The sequence below is a fragment of the Pseudochaenichthys georgianus genome, chromosome 3 (assembly GCF_902827115.2).
Source record: "Pseudochaenichthys georgianus chromosome 3, fPseGeo1.2, whole genome shotgun sequence".
Classification (NCBI taxonomy): domain Eukaryota; kingdom Metazoa; phylum Chordata; class Actinopteri; order Perciformes; family Channichthyidae; genus Pseudochaenichthys; species Pseudochaenichthys georgianus.
Genome location: NC_047505.1, coordinates 13,615,670 through 13,633,070, shown reverse-complemented (window position 1 = coordinate 13,633,070; position 17,401 = coordinate 13,615,670). Strand labels below are relative to the sequence as shown.

At 39.9% G+C, this 17,401-nt stretch overlaps 1 protein-coding gene across 1 annotated transcript in view; it reads right to left on the bottom strand.

Annotated features, from left to right (window-relative positions):
• The window catches only part of itfg1 (integrin alpha FG-GAP repeat containing 1), a 214,889-nt gene that overhangs the window by 114,407 nt on the left and 83,081 nt on the right, over positions 1-17,401 (bottom strand). Inside the window, exon 10 of the mRNA XM_034105187.2 lies at positions 3,563-3,714. Coding sequence (XP_033961078.1) covers positions 3,563-3,714 — 152 coding nt within the window. The remainder of the gene's footprint in view (positions 1-3,562; positions 3,715-17,401) is intronic.

Sequence of the window (17,401 nt, the reverse complement as noted above, 5' to 3'; positions counted from 1 at the left end):
TGCAGAGGGCTGCTGAATCCAAATGTGGCAAGTAGACAGGATGCATTTGATAACATGTCAGAAGAAAAATAAACACAAGCACATCCCATCGCTCAACGATGACTTGGAACCCTTGTTGACTTTGCTGAAAAGAAGCAATGCAGATAGTACATTGATTTGTGGGAGGACTACTACAGTGACCAATTGAACCTAAACAGTCCAGTATTTGAGAATTCAATCCAAGGAAGCTGATTTGATCTCCAATTCAACAGTAAACTTGGTTAACTCGGATCATTATAACATAACGTAGAATTCCTTTATTTCTCAAATAAATCACTGATATTTAGCCACGTTTCGTATAAATACAAACCAAATGTTATAACTGTTAATAGCAACTACAACTCATGTGCTTATTCAATTACTTTGAGAGACCACCATATTGGTGGTAGCCTCAGAATGGCTGAAAACCTAAAAAAAAATCATATTTCAAACTAAAAGGAATTGCATTAATCAGAGCACTCACATATGAACGTAGACCAAGCACATAGCTCTAAATATATCATCAAAATAATATGTTCCTAATATCTGTGGATTGCCAAAGTATGGGAATAGAGTGGTGCAGGGATGACGTATTTACCCGGAAATAAGCTTGCCTATGGGTTCCCTCGACAAAAAAGCATTGGGATTTCTCCATAGGATTTTGGAAAATAGTTCGAAATAAGGTCTGTGGAAAACGAACCTGTTAGATACAGTGTAAATGCACGTTTCGTTCAGCCGGATAATATCCACATGTCTAATTTTCTAATCATAAATCTAATCGCCAGAAGCAAAATGCTAACTTTATGCTATAAACGAACTACAGCAACTACAACTACAACGTCACGCCAACTTAAGATCCATATTCAAAAATACAGATTCAAAATTGTACAAGTTGAAGCATTTGTTTGAACAGTTTGCAGGAGGCAGGTACTTGCTTTCAAGCTGAACAAGGGCAAACAAACTTAGCGGGAGTGTTTACGTGTTCGGTGTAATGACGTACAACGGTCTCGACAACTTCTGTAGTCCTATTCAGCCACTTGGTAACAACCATCGTTTTTCAGACACGTAAACTCTTCAAGAATCACCAGGGGTCACTGCTGATGTATTTAATGTCGTAGAACAAAACGTGATCCGTCTCTTCAATTTATGTCAACCACAGACCTTATTTCCAGCTATTTTCCAAAATCCTATGGAGAAATCCCATTGGCTCTGAGACGAGGGAATCCGTAGTGGTAAAATGCTAACTCACTTCCGGGTCTTAGGACTCGTCTCTGCATCAGCCAAACGCCTCGCTGCAGCCGCACTACGAGGGCGACCCAAGTTCCCATCAGCAAAAACACGTGGGTTTGCTATCCTGGCTCCAAGATGGTGGAATGAGCTCCCCATTGACATCAGGACAGCAGAAAGCGTGCACATCTTCCGGCGCAGACTGAAAACTCATCTCTTTCGACTCCACTTCGAGCGATAGAACTATTAACAGAGCACTTCTATACTAATAAAGGACTGGCTTATCTAAAGCCAGTTGAGTAGCACTTGAAATGTTTTAGCTTTATGAAACCTGAAGTACTTATATGATTCTGTTTTCTTCACGTTTGTATCTTCTTGGTCGAACGCACTTATTGTAGTGCAAACAAACCTCCGGCCCAATAACAGAACAGCGTTGTGTGTTCAGAAATGGTTTATGAGACACGTGTATGTTGGTTTTGTCTTTGTCTTTATACATACATAAAGCTTTAAAATAGGGATGTTTTAAGGAGTAAGACAAAACGAGCAACTGACCAATCATTTCAACGATGTAAATTCTTAGTCATTTTCCAGTAGATAACCTTTGAACGACCCTCTTCTGTAATCTGTGGTTCAAAGTGTTACTGCTTGGGTCAAATTGCATTGCGAAACACCGTGATGACGTCTATAGCCAAGTGTGGGATTACAATGGTCAGGCTTAAAGACAAATGGAGAAAGGGAGGGAGGGAAAAAGAGAGGAACTCTAGCTGGTGTGATTAGAGCTGGTGAGACAGAAGTCATTTCTCGATGAGGGTGACCGCAAAGAGTTAAGCCCGACAGGACTTAATGGTGATTATATAGAGCTTAGACAAGAAAGTAGGGTTCACATGTTTGTGTGTGTGAATCTTTTGTAGTCCCTAACCAACATCGTACTGTGTCCACACACACAAACACCAAACAATCAGTGTGCATAGACAATCATAACCATGAGCCTTCAGCTATCTTATCTTCATCGCTTAAGCCACACAGGTCCTTCAACACACATTCACATCGTAGTGTCCATGGTGCTTACGTCCTAGCACATGCTGCAGTGATTTTCTTTTTAAAAGGAATGGCTTATCATTCACCGAGCTGAAGAACACACTCACCTTAGCTGTCTTTTTGCTCCCAGTTCTCGCTTTGGTAAACTGGATGGTAATGGTTTTCTATTATATTAAAATGCTATAGATACGCTTTGCTCCGTGCAGAACATATTAACCCTCCATACTGTTTTCAGCATCCAAGGACTGTTGGCATTGTTTCACAAGTGGTAAAGTGTCAGCAATCACCTTAAGTTATGCTTCAGCTGATACGACTTATTAATGAGACAATTTAAATCAAACATTATCTTTCCAAGATGTAGAGCACTGCAAGACGCCAAGCAACTTCAAATCTCCTTTTGTAAATTGCTGTTCTTTGAAAATATTCTGTGGTATGAGGAGGATTTTATTCTTAAACAGGTGTATACTGCGAACCAATTCAAATATTAATACAATCATGTGTTGCCTATGTGTATCAGCATTAAAATATATTCCCCAAATGAGTTGCAAATCATTATATTTCATTATCCCTGCTCTACTTTATTTGATTATTAATATGAATATGGGAGCAATGTTTTTTTTATTCTACCAGCATGAGAACATGTCAGTGCAAGTAGTAATTTCACAGTAATTTAATGAGTAAATATGTTCTCTCTGTGGTGTCTTAAAAAACAGATTTGTAGCTAAACAGATTTACATAAGCCATTTGAGTATGCATTTGGAGTTATTCGGTTCCAATCAATTTCAATTCAAGTTCCACTGGAATTCTAAAGTTAGTATAATCGCATCAAAAGTATAATATTACATGACATATTGGAATGTGGGCAGCGGATGAGGCGAGTTTTCACCCGAATTGAGAGGATTTTATTGAATTCAATGATTCTCGTGACATATTTCCAAGTCATAATGCAATCGCCATTTGTGTGCAACTGTAAACAACATATTCAATTCATGGATGTGGACACTCAAACTGCATCCTTCTGAATCAACGAAGTGAGGCAAAGCAATGGAACGATTAGCAGGAGTGGAGTTCAGGGACCTACTTTAAAGGATTCCAAAGGATCGCCTGCCAAGCAAGGAATCATTTCAAAAATATCGCATCATTTACGAGACATTATGTCAAATAAGGTCCTAGAGCGAGAAGAAAGGCAACTGTGTGTGAATAATAAATGGACTGCATTTATATAGTGTATTTATGTGGACTTTCTAACCCAAGTCACAACAACATATATTTCTCCTACCTGCCAGTGGTGTTGCGGAGGACCACCAGGGCATCGGGGAAGCCGTCCAGGTTGTAGTCCCCGAAGTGCAGGGCCATGGGTTGGCCTGCTTTCTGTGGCACAAAGCTCCACACCGTGTCCTTAGACTTGAAGTCCAACAGCACTGGTACCCACTGCAACACATCAGGAAATGAACAAGACATGAATCAGAATAAGCCGACACAGTCCTTGAGGCAATGATGGTGAAAGGGAGGAGGACAGGAGGAAGGTTAAAAGGTACAAATAAAAACAGTAGTTGAGAAGTCTATTTCAAAAAGTATTTTAGAGTGCTTAAGCAGCTGTGGTTCGGTTTATTTTGCCTTAATCAAGGAGGGGAAAAAAGTACAATTAAGTGCTGGTCTGGTACTTTGCCTCCATCGATGAGAGCAACACAACCTCACTGCCACGCACAATAAAGTCCCCGTCCACTTTCCAGTGAAAACTAAGAATGAGCACCAAGCGAAAAATATATTTTGATCATCCCTGAAAAAGTTGCCGTTTCGTTTATTACACGTCAAAATGATCCAAAATTCAGTTTTTCTTAACTTTTACTTCAAGAGAAGGGGGATAAAAGAAACATATCTGTGGCTTCAGGCCCTCCACAGAGAGGTCGGACAGGGTAATCAATGGGACCCTGTCAGTCGATGCACGTTTGTCATCCCAGCTACATTGGGACGCTAATAAGGTCAACACTTGTAATGTTAAAAGTCAAAGTAGTGACTGTCGATGCTGCATTCAAATATAAAGTCTGACGAGCCAAGGAAATCCCAGTGTATGTGTTAGCCTGATGCCTGCCACTTGTCCACCAGCAGACTGACAGGATATCGATCTCCTATTTCTTTTAATTCAACTATATATAGTCGCCCATCATCGATCTCCAATGACATTTTTGTATTTGCTGCCTGACTGAACATCGCAACTGGGCTCCTGATAGATGAAAACAAGGCATGATATTCCTAATTTGTTTTATGTGACCCTGGATGGGTTGGTCTCAATCTTTTTTTTCTTGACCAAGAGGAAAACAACGAAATAGTTGAATTCCAGTTCCGGCCTGATTCCCGTTTGCCCTGACTTTGTAAAAACAAACATTGAGTAGTTACAAATAAGTGATTCAGACTTACAGATGACTCTTTGATTGGACAGATATTTTTGATCATGCATCACCTAGACCCACGCGGGGAAATTCATTTGCATTTTTGCGGGCCTTCAGTGTTTCTGGTGTGTATATGTGTGGTCTGCATTGTCAAAAAGAGAGCACAAACAAGTGTGAGTGCAAATGTACTGCATGTTATGAATATAAACCAAAAGATAGACGTTAATTACTCTGCAGATTAAACAGCTTTTGACCCATTAATAAGGGAAACTATCTGTGCTAATGTGAATATGTTTAATCACTGCTACAACATGATTTGCATAAATAGGTTGTCTAAGGGCATTATACGTTCACACCACAAACTATTTGCCCAACCAAACCAAACCAAACCGAGACCAACACATTCAAGCGGTCTCGATCCTGATGTTTGGTCCATTTCCAGCAAGCACCCTCAATCCCATTTGTACTCATACATTTTCCGACTTTGATCTGAATTTGAAATTCTTGGATCTCTTAGGAACGAAGGTTTTGGATGAAGGGAGTGAAGACACGTTAGCATGGAAGGGACTTTCTCAAAAAAGGCATGCAAACCTTCTATTTCTTATCTAAGTTTATCATGCCATTTCTGTTGTATGAAAAAAACAATTGTACCATTCTTGCATTCAGGGTTGGGTTCCAAAGTGGTGATGGACTAAATAACAACAATTTCAAATGAAAAACAAATGATTGCCTCAGTGGATGAGGGCAATAGTGCGGAGGACTGAAATTGCTAACCACAAACCGAGCAAGCCTTTCAGAAAAGTTAGAGCACTTCAAAATCACTCCTTGATGGTCAATTGATGACTTTATGTGAAGCACTAAAGTCAAATAATAATATGATTGAGGTTTTTTCCTAAATTGCATAAGTGATAGCAATCTCCTGTCTTTGATTTGAATCTACAGAAACAAACTGACTCCAGAAAAACATTTCTCATTTACTTTAGAGGTGAAAGCAAACCACATATGCTGGTAATAAAATGTAGCAACTCCTCTCGATGGTGTGGGGATATTGCCCTAAGACAAATCAGAAAAAAAGGAACTAATCTAAAACGACCAATAGATGGTGAAAGAAACCCGTTTGAATTGTATTTGTACCAAATTGCCAGAGCTGGATTTGTCATTATTGTTTTTGCGAGTGCTCATAGCCTGCAGTCCTGCCTTTAAAGCCCTGCTCTTCAGCATCAGGCGCAGGTACTGAATAAGCCCGCCCACTATTTGAACCCAAATGCAACAACAACAAGGCATCTTTCCCTCATCGACACATTTCAAATGTCAAGGTAATAGGGCCCGGCTGTAATGTTGCAACTGACGGATGGATTTGAAAGGAAACACTCTAAACGCCTCTCTGAGATCATAATCGCCTCTGCCACTTTATATACATGAGATTTCCCTGAGCAGCTGCATTGACACAGTGGCATGGTTTTAGCCTTGACTCTCTGTGTATGTCACTACATAAGTCTCTCTTCCACGTAATGCTGGTGACTGAATGCATTTCCTCCTAATCCTTACTCAAACACCATCACGGGCGGGAATCTGTGATAAACATGTATCATCTGTTCAGTACAGGATGTTCAGGTTGGTACATTAATTGTGTCTCACTGGTACAGAATATGAATCAAGTCATTACAGTCTTTATTGGACTAATAAAGTCTTATCACAGTCCAAGTCTTGCCAAAAGTAGAACATGCACTTAGTTTATTTGTTTAAACTAATGCATTTTAATAACTGCTTTGCGATACATGCTGCCTTTAGAATAAATGTCTTTTTTTTAAGAAAACGTTTCATTGAGTTGTTTATTGAACTAGGCTTTATTTGCTGCATGTAGTTTGTGGTGCAGTTACACTGTATTGCAATATGAGGCTATTTAACCTATATTGAAATACATGTGGCTGAACACTAGTCAGTAGAACACAATACAGTTCAATGGAATCACAAACTGCCATTTCCAAAACGACAGTTAACACTTTCCATAAAAACACAACAACTTAAAGAGGACATATTATGATCAGTTTCAGGTTCATATGTGTTTGTCTCCACGCTTTAATGTTCAAAAAGCTCTTTACTTTTCTCATACTGCAGCACCTCTTTTCACCCTCTGTCTGAAACCAGAGCCCAGTCTACTCTGATTGGTTAGCTGGCCGGCTTTGTTATGATTGGTCAACCGCTTAGAGATGTGTTGGAACTGTCCCATTCACATGCACACAAACCTATATAGCACATACAGGATAGGGAAAACCCCAACAAGCATGACCGGGCCCCTTTCACATTAGTACAGCTCAACATTTTAAATAAACTACAGTACATACACACATCTTGCCTTCCTACACACACCTACACAATCCATCATCATAGGGCTATTTTTGGATTGGATATGTACTTGAAATATTGCTACATTCAATACATTGCTATTGTCAAATTAAAGCAATAGTGGAAACATGATTGAAAGATTAGGGTCTGTTAACCCTTTTGATGAATCAGCCAGGCCAATATGTCGTCCGATATATCCAAATAGCCGATAATAAGGGTTGGTAATGCACAAAAGCAAATCTAGGTTTTAGGTAGTTTAAAGAGGGTGAAGCCAACACATAGTTTGTCAACCAGGGAGCTGCCAATTTGAAATATTCAACTGTAAAATTCACCACTAATGTTGGTCACAATCTTTAAAAAAAAGCAGATCTAAGGAATCCATATCAAGATTGTTGTTAATGTTAAAAAATAATGCTATTGGCTTATATATCAGTTGTTATAGACCTCCAAATATATCACAATTGTCGACATAAATCCAGTATCGGTGTATACTTCCTATGGTAATATCATAATAACATTGATTTTAAAACTGCTCAGTAAAAGTTGATTTGCATTGCATTTAAAGTAACTCTCATGTAATACCTTCTGTGGCTTTGGTTTCCAGATATACAAAATAATTCATTTTAACACTCACATAACAATGAAAAATGGCACTTTAGAACCCTGTGTGTGTGTGTGTGTGTGTGTGTGTGTGTGTGTGTGTGTGTGTGTGTGTGTGTGTGTGTGTGTGTGTGTGTGTGTGTGTGTGTGTGTGTGTGTGTGTGTGTGTGAGAGTGAGAGTGGATCCTAGGAAGGAGTTGGGCCAGATGCTGGGGGGTTTAAACTATTCATGAATGTTAAACAGAGAGAGCAGGTGCAGGGGGGAGTCACCAGAGAGACACTCGCTCTCACCAGAATGGCCTCTAATTGCTCTTAATACGACCAGCATGTCTGAAAAAGACAACCACGGCCTATCACTGATTAGTTTAAAATGTATCGCACACGCTATGATGTGAGTTTCCTCTGAGCCAGCTGTGCATGAACGAGAACACAGGTACTGATGCAGAGGTCTGTTTGTAGGGGTGGCAGGCATGGTGCACGATGTAGCCAAGTGATGCCATTGAATCGAATATCTTTAATCTTCTAAAGAAAATACCTTTCAAAATAAACCAATCACAATGATGATAAAGCAATTATATAAGCCCACTGGTAATCAAACCAAAGCCACAACATCTTTCATTCAGCTTCATTTAAGTTTAAACTGCAAAGTATTACAGTAAAAAATAAATGTAAAAAAACCTCACTCCTGCCTTTCCCGTCTGCATTCACAGTCGGGTAAAACAACCAACTTTCAATTATTTGTTTCATTGTATTTGCCTAATCACTGTTTGACACCAACACCAACTGTAAAGAAGTTGTTTTGACTTAAAATATAGAAATTGCGCCATTTCAACAACATGTCGGAGTGTCCTTGAGCAAGACACTAAACCCCAAATTGCTCCGTAGGCATGTCTACGGTATTAAAGTCCAAGTAGTTTGCATTGGCTGAAAGCATTGTGTAATTGGTTAAAAGAAAAGGGGTCTACCTGTACAACCAGAGGGACAATTTTAATATGTGGTCTTCTACCCTAAACGATATTTTACTGAAATGATTATAGATATCATACATGTTTTTTACACCTTAGCTGATTCCAGAAATGGAACATAGAAAGCCATGGCAGGCACACAAACCTTTCTCTGCTTTTTAGTCTGCAACCCTTTTTAAGGCACTGATAAGAAAGAGTGTAGTTTTGGTTCTTATATTGCAACCCACTTGGAGTCTCGCTGTAGTGTGCCGAAGTGAGTCCCGGGCGACAGTAATAGTCATCACGCTCCTCTAAATACAGATGGTGTTTTAAAAGCAGGGGAGTGATAAACCCAGGTTGAGTATTTTTCAGGGGATAAGAGATAGCTCAGAGCTTCTATGCCCCGCCGCCTAGTCAAGCCCTCATTAAATGGCCGTTGAGTGATGTTGCAATGTGTTTTAAGAGGCTGCCCGCCTGCCATATGCGGGCGTAAAGCTGGGTTATGATTATCGCTGCTCAGAGGATGGGAGTGCTGGAAAGGACCACTGTGGTGGCCGGCAGCGAGAACTCAAGAGAGAGAGAGAGAAAGATAAATCAGAGAGGCTGCTGCTGGTAAACACAATGCTTGACATTGACGCATATAATGGTATACTGTCCAACACACACACACACACACACACACACATTTGGACCCATTTACAGAGGGGGGAACATTATTTATTTAAAAAAACCCACCGGGGGCCAACATTGAAATGTCAAGACATTTATTGACTTGGTTGATATGAGAGAGGAGATAAATCAAAGGCGTGGATCGAGTTTGGATGAATGCGTACGTGAATCTAAATCGTGATCTAAAATGAATGCTTATAAGATAACTCTAACCCTAACACTAACCAAATGATATGTTGCTTGAATCCAAAGTCCATGTCTATTAATGGTTATAACTAATGCACTTGCCATTTAGGATGAGTTGGTTTGAAATTGGGAAAGACGTTCATCTAATAATGGGTTTTACCAAACATTCCATTGCCTGTCAGTAGTTATTCTCACAGTATGCGCACATGTTTTCAAATGGCAGCTACACCATCAAACCTCTTCTTAGCATTTAGTCCCGAAGGCAAATCAATTCACTTGTGAGTTATCTTTATGTTGGGGTCCCTGTTGGGGTCCCTTTCGCCGTCCCCCTTAGGACAGAGTTGCTGGTCGCCGGTCTTATCAGCAGACCGCTGTGCTGGTAGAGGCCCTGAGGCAATGAGCAGTGAACTGTTCTTCGCTTCTTTTCTTTTGCTGATTAAAAGAAGGAGCGAGGAACGGCACGGAGAATACTAACAGCATCTAGTCAACACCACAGAAATGCAGGCACACACACACTCAGAATGTCTGCGTGTCATCAGGTAACACAGATGTCTGGAGGCTCTGGGATGGCATGATTGCCGCTGATTAAAGCCATTTTATTCTATAAGCAGGCATTCATTACCTGAAGGCAGCATGGTACAAGGCAGAGTTTGATGGAACATGTTGATGACAATACGCAAAGCAAGGCAAGTTTATTTACATAGCACCTTTCAACTTTTCAACTTTAAATGTAACATTAAATTAAATAATGAAAGTGTCAGAGGCGCTACAATGAGGAGACTATAATTAGTATGCATATACTTGTATGCATGCAATGCATCAAGTATATGATGAATAGATTCTAAAACAAGCAGAAATCATCAGTCCAAGATTGAACCTGCCTTATTATTAATTCATTCAACTTGTTCTACTCGAAACAAACACAAGCGTTTATTATCATGGCTCTCCCGCTGTTATTTATACATTATATGGTTTCCTGGTAATAAACTTGATTGTGTTTTTCAATCTTTATAACATGGATATGTGATTATCATATTACGAGAGCATATGGCAGAACAAGAGCAGATGATGGAAGATTCATAGTAATTGTGGTAAATTAGCAGACGATATTAAAAAGCCCAACGCAATTGGGATTGGTCTTTCTTAACAGAACGATAACTTACGTCATTTCTTCCTCAGCAAGATAAGACAGCTTTTCCACTGTGATTGTTTTATTGCTCTGCAGTATTGTGTTGGGAATTTGGAGGAAATCATAAGGGCCTCTGTGAAGATATTCACTAGATCAAATGATTTTTTTTAATGCTGTCAAAATTATCGCGTTAACGGCGGTAATTCATTTTTTGAATTAATTACGTTAAAATATTTAACGCATTTAACGCATGTGCAGAATGGCAGCGCCAGGGTATGGCTGGGGTAGGCTACAGCCATACCCTGAAATGGCTTAGCCCCACCATGACAAATGATGTTAAAGTAAGCAAAATAAAGTCTGCCAACTCGCGTGGAGTAAATTGCACAGACAGCAGTTAGTCAGATTGATTTCAGTAGCCACTTGTCTGGAAATACCGAAGACCAGAAACGGTTTTGAAAACTTTTGTCACGTAATGATCGTCTTCTCAATAGAACATCTTTGATAATGTCTTCTGGCCAATCAGAATCAAGATAACGGCATGGTGTTGTTGCAGGAAGTCCTGACGGAGAATACTTTTGCTGTAGTACAGGGGTGCACATAACTGGTACGCAGGTTATGTGCGTAATCTGAAATGCGTACCGTCACTTGTGTCACAAAGCGCATTTGCGTACCGACGTACTTGTGAAGCTTTTCCAGAAGGCGGTTAGATCACCGGACGACAGAGTCGGTCTCCGTGTGCACAGACAGGGCTGCTGTTAACGTCGGTCTGTACAACGGAACTGTGCCAAAACTACGCCAACCGGCTGCGAGGGAGACTCCCCCCTTCACTGGAGAACTGCGCTAAAACAGCTGATCACAACGTTCACACTGTGGTCACGAAGTACTCCACTAGCCTGTCGACTTTCCTGAAGTACTCCCCCGTTGATAGAAATCAACACGTAATGAATTAAGACCCCACGGTTTGATGATTGATAGGTGTGTGGGTGGCAGCATTTTTTTTATAATAAACATAGATACTGTATGTTAAATGGATATATCCGCCTTCTTTCATTTATCTTTCCATTCCCACAACAATATACATAAATAAATGGCATATTTTGGACATAGTTCGAATGGTGATTAATCATGATTAATTAATGTTTAAGCTGTGATTAATCTGATTAAAAATTGTAATCGTTTGACAGCCCTAATATTTATTTATTTCAGATGTTACGATGAATAGCCGACCTGACAGAGGCACTCTATAAATAAATCACAAGGTGGTTACTCCTACCCTGTGGCAGTGGAAGGTTTTGACATTTAATCACTAAATATAACAGTATTTGAATAATGTCAAGTATCTTTATACATTAATCTGCGGCCTAACGTCCTCCCAGTCAAACAGAGCGCTCCTTAGTCTTCATAACTCGATACTGACAATTGTTGGTTCAAATGTCAACATATTAACACTGAATTGTATATATGTGTGTGTGTGTGTGTGTGTGTGTGTGTGTGTGTGTGTGTGTGTGTGTGTGTGTGTGTGTGTGTGTGTGTGTGTGTGTGTGTGGTTGTCTTTGTGTGTTGCGGCAGACATCAAAATGACCTAGTTAATGGAGATGAAGTCGATGATGGGATTTGTGCTAGGGAGGTAATCTGATACCTTTAATGGTAGTGAGGGGATGGATCCCGCATACAAATAGCTCTTTATCAAACAGCGATGGAAAACACGGCCGTGTACAGACAGCTTATTGTGCACACACTTAGATGCATACACACAAAATGGAAGTGCGAGTATAGAAACGCACATGGATACACGGAGGGGCACGAACACGGGCTCCTGACATAAAATCGCTCTCCTGGCTTTGCTGATGAATAAAGAGAAAACGCGGCGGCATGCTTGCAGACTCCCATTGATTCAGCTTGGCGGTGAGGGCTCCCGCTTCATTAGGCCAAGAAATTAAAATGTGGGTGGCCTGTGGTGGAGGTGGGAGGCGGGGTTTATAGGGTGATGTGGAGAGGTGCTTGTAACATTGAAAGACAACAAGGCTGCCTTAGGCAATAACATGTTTTAAAAATACAAAACAAAAACAGGTGTGTAATGAAGCAGAGGCTTTTATGAGGCCAGCAATATAATGACTAATACTTATCACATTAGAACATGCACTAAAAGACAGCATGGGAGGGACGCTGTGGCTCAGTGGGTAGTGTGCTGGACATGGAATCAGGGGTTCACAGGTTCAAACCCCACTGCAGTTAGCATGTCGTTGTGTCCCTGAGACACTTCACCCCAAATTGCTCCTTTGGGGATTGTCCACACTATTGAGTATGTAAATCACTTTGAATAAAAGATTCTAACAAGTAACATGTTACTTGTTAGCAAGTAACATGTTACTTGGGACTGAACAGGCAAAGTAAAAGTTATCCATGTATTGCTATACACATGAGCAATTTTGATTGTGGCATTGAGTAAGGGCATTTTAGGGGATAAAATGTCTAAAATAGTATATCCTTATAAATATTTATCAATCACCTAACTTCAATATTTTAACAGTTAATTACAAGCAGCAGATTTTCTGTAAGAATTCTTAAATACCAAAGCCCTATCGCACTTGTCTTCGTTGCTTTAATCCTTTTGAATCCATGCCTTCGTTATCCAGTAGGAGAGCCTTAGTTTCAAAACCCCTGCAAAAGCTCAATATTTAGTGTCCAGTTTCCAAAATCGAACATTCTGTGTGTTGCTCACATCAGCTGTGTCGACAAGCGTGTCTTCCTCAATTCTGTCATCTCTTTGTTTTCCCATACAGGTCTTCAAGTGCGTGTCCACATTGAGGTGGCTGTCCATGGATTTAATCCAGTCATTAAGATTCACTTGCCAAATCTCATTAGTGTGCAATGTAGAAAGTAAGTGTATGATTACCCATTTGCAAAAATTAAGAGTGGCTTCACTGAGCACAATTTAAGTAACTACACCTACTTGTATATACATCCTGTGGTTTTATGTTTGTACTCTGATTTTAATGTACTCTTCTCTAACTAAGTATGCAGTGTAGTTAGGGACGGTGGGAGACTTCCACTGCCGACATAAGCACATATTGTGTAAGGGTTGATAAAATAGTGATGATTGTTCAAACTTCCTGTGGTGGTACCACAAAAACATGGTGATATTTTTAACCTTTATACTGTAACTATTTTGAGTATTATTCTGCAACTCCTTTACTATGGAGTTCAATTGCACCTTGCACTGACATGTATTCATCCAAAGTACCCAGGTATACGTTGTGATCGAAAAGTCTTTTTAGCCTACTAAAGCTAAATGACCTGGAAGTACCAATGTGGCAGCAATGATAAGCGCTGTTGAAATGTTCTAGATCAGGGGTGGGGAACCTCCACCCTCCGGGACGTATACGGTCCGCGAGACCATTTGATACGGCCCTCGAGGTAATCAATAAACACCCGCAACAAAATTAAACAAGCGAGTGCCTGTTTTTCCTGGCCACGGTCAGGGTCCTTGAACACAACATATATGTCTCGTCTGACAGGGGTGTAGTGCTGACAATGGCAGTACCATAGACTGTAGGGCAGTACCCATAAGGAGCCGTACACATGCTGCAGTTTTTTGCGTGGCTGTGTCTTTAGTTGTGAGCCCAGTGGCGATCTGTTCATCTGTCATACTGATCATACAGTCAATAACTTTGTTGTTATTAGCATCTGGTTAGCTAGCTATGCTATGCTAACGAATATAAGAAGCTTTTTCTACAACCAGTGAGGTTGTAGAAAAATTATAGTTATAAAAAAATAAGAGAATAAAGTAAACAGGTATAACATACTATATGACAGTAAAACAAGTTGTTATTAATAAACAAGAATACAGTTTGAAAGGAGAGTGATTAGTAAAATATCCATAAAGAAAAATAAATCTGCTTACAGTTGTGTTTCATGTGGGTGTTGAGAGATGTATCCATAGATCTCTTAATTTTGCTCTCAAAGTGCACCAGATTGATGCTTTGAACTTCAACATTTAAACATGTGGAGCATGCCCCCGGACCCCCCTAGAGGAAGTTAGGCCCCCCCCCCCCACTTAAATCATGTCCACATGGATAGGAAATTAAATTAAATTTTCTTTGCACAGAATGAAAGAAAGGTCAAATTAATGGGCTGTGATTTTAGTATTTTTAAGCAGAGATTGAGTTCAATCATTTGTACGGCCCTCGGAGGATGTTGTAAAAATTGAAATGGCCCTTGAGAGGAAAAAGATTCCCCACCCCTGTTCTAGATGATTGGACTAAGCTTCAATGCTTACATTAATATCTCATTTAACATATGATATACTGGACCATTCTCTAAGTAATGAAAGGAGATAATGCTGGTTAGTGTTTCCTTATGGCCACAACCTTTTAAGTGTCGCACCATTCGGCTGTTTAGAGAAAGAACCGCCTGTGCTGGACATTAGCGGATCATGTAAGTAACGGTGCTTATTTAGCCTTTTTCGCCTTGTGCCATACAGTGGTAAAATGCTTATATGTTTTGCATTTTCTAAAACTTGGGTAAACCAAAATGTGAACTTATTACTGTCAAATGATCCATAAAGTCAACATTTCATGGTGTTTATTTAAACGTTTTTTTTTGGATATTTTAAGTATGCACTGTAGTACATTTAAAAGGCCTAAGAAGTAAATCATATATTGCATAACAGACTGCATGAAACAACACCATACGAAATGGGTGAAGTATCTATATGCACTTTTATGAGTCCATCTACATATAATTGTAGTTTTCACACATATCAACAACGTTCACTGGCAGTGGCACATCATAGTTACGTTGCTCAGTGACAGTGGGGTCGGACTCTCATGCGGCACGATTGAATTCTTCTTCCCATTTTCCCTTTACCCCATGACATATTTCACTGAGGTTACGGAAAATTGTCTAGGAAAATAAATGGGACCTGATTTTTAATATTCGATCGCAGCGACAGATGGCTTTTTATTAGAAGGTGTAACTGAGGTCATAGTTTTCCCCCAAGTAAAATGGAGTCAGAGAAGGAGCCAGAGATGCTGCGAGACCATATGTCTCTGTGTCAGCTGGGCAGGGTGGGGACAGTGCTACCTGCTGTCAGTGTCACCTCTTTGACCACTGACTGGCCAGCGGACTACACTGATTGGGAGGAGGCTGTCTGGCTGTCTGGCTCACACTGACTGCCCGAACAGCGTCTGTGCAGCAGTAGGTGGTTCCATTTTCATGGGGGCGGTTTTTGTGTCCTGTGTTTGTGTGTCTGAGGGGTGTGTTAACTTTACACAAAGGAATGTGCACAGAAGTATATACACAACAATAAGAAGTTTAGTTTATTCTTAATAATGTTGTAGGAGGTATTCTTTATTGTAGATATTGAATTAACTGTATTTTCTAGGTATAGGCAAGAGAACCTGAAATATATATATTATAAAATATGATAGATGGATGGAAAGATATCCGTTTAGTTTATTTCAACCAAAACAACTGTGTGTATGGGAGAAAGATATTGAAATACATTAAAGAATGCCTGGAAATAAAATTACGTAATCAACACAGTATGCAAATGTTCTCTGTCTACTACTTGTTCATGACTTAATTCTATTTTTGGAGAAATGTTGTACTTTTGAGCATGTTGTAATTAAATTCAAGCACTAAATACTCTTGATTATGTCAATCAAGATAAGATTGTTTAAACCTTTGTAAGCCCAACGGGGGAATTTCAGGATGTTTTAATTAAAAGTCGAAGAAATATTCAGTGAAAGAATGTTCGTGCCATTTCATCAAGACTTAGGATATTGAGATTTCTTTCAACAATATTGTACACATATTTTCCGATGTTCAGGAGAGCTTTCCTTTCAAATAAAGAAAACAGCTAAATCCATTTTTGTTTGCTTCCTTCCGTTTCAAAGTCATTGATATGTATAACACCCACAGACACACCATTACATTATGCTCTGCAGTAATATCCAATTATCTAACAGAATGTTGGAGTAGCTCTAAAGTACAATAAATGTGATCAGTGTGTGGGTGTGTGTAACGACAGTGAATGAAGCGCAGAGATTGTTGGAAGCCCCCATGCGGTTTCTTTCAAAATGATGAACTGAAGGCCTGGAGCTGCTGCAGAGGTACAGTAGAGGCAGAGCTGGGGCTGGGGCTGAGACCGCAGGAAGAAAAAAAATGATTTGCTGTTTGGAGATGAACTATAGATACACACCAGTTGCTACTCAGCGGGACTCCATTCACACCTGAAGCCAACTCATCATGTCTTTGCCTGTATACATATCACTAGTCCTATTGTTTCTCCATTCATCTTTTCTGCTTCTCCCACACCCAATCCCCCTGGTGGGATGTACAAATGTTTTTGCTCTATGAAACCTGATGTACTTATATGATTCTGTTTTCTTCAAGTTTGTATTTTGTTGGTCGAACGCACTTATTGTACGTCGCTTTGGATAAAAGCGTCAGCTAAATGCAATGTAATGTAATCGGAGACTTGCGATGAAGTGACAACAGAAAGAGCGTTTTCACTATACTTTTCTTCCTTTTCCAATACTCGTTTGCCTCCTTCTTCTTCCCGCCCCAATTTTCCAATTCCCCTCTTTTTATACATCAGGCTCATTCCATTTCTCTTCCCCCTTCTTTTGCCTCCCCCTTCTCTGTTATTGTCAGTGGGTAGATTCCCCTCAGGGACACTTCTGCTACTAGCTGCTACACAGTAATGAAACCACACACCCACACACATACACCTACATGTAGTGTAAGAGTGTGTATACGACATATAATGATAAACACATCACATCAATACTGCGATGTAGATAGAAATATCATCTGCATGTGTATATATGCTACGACAGAGCCCTGGA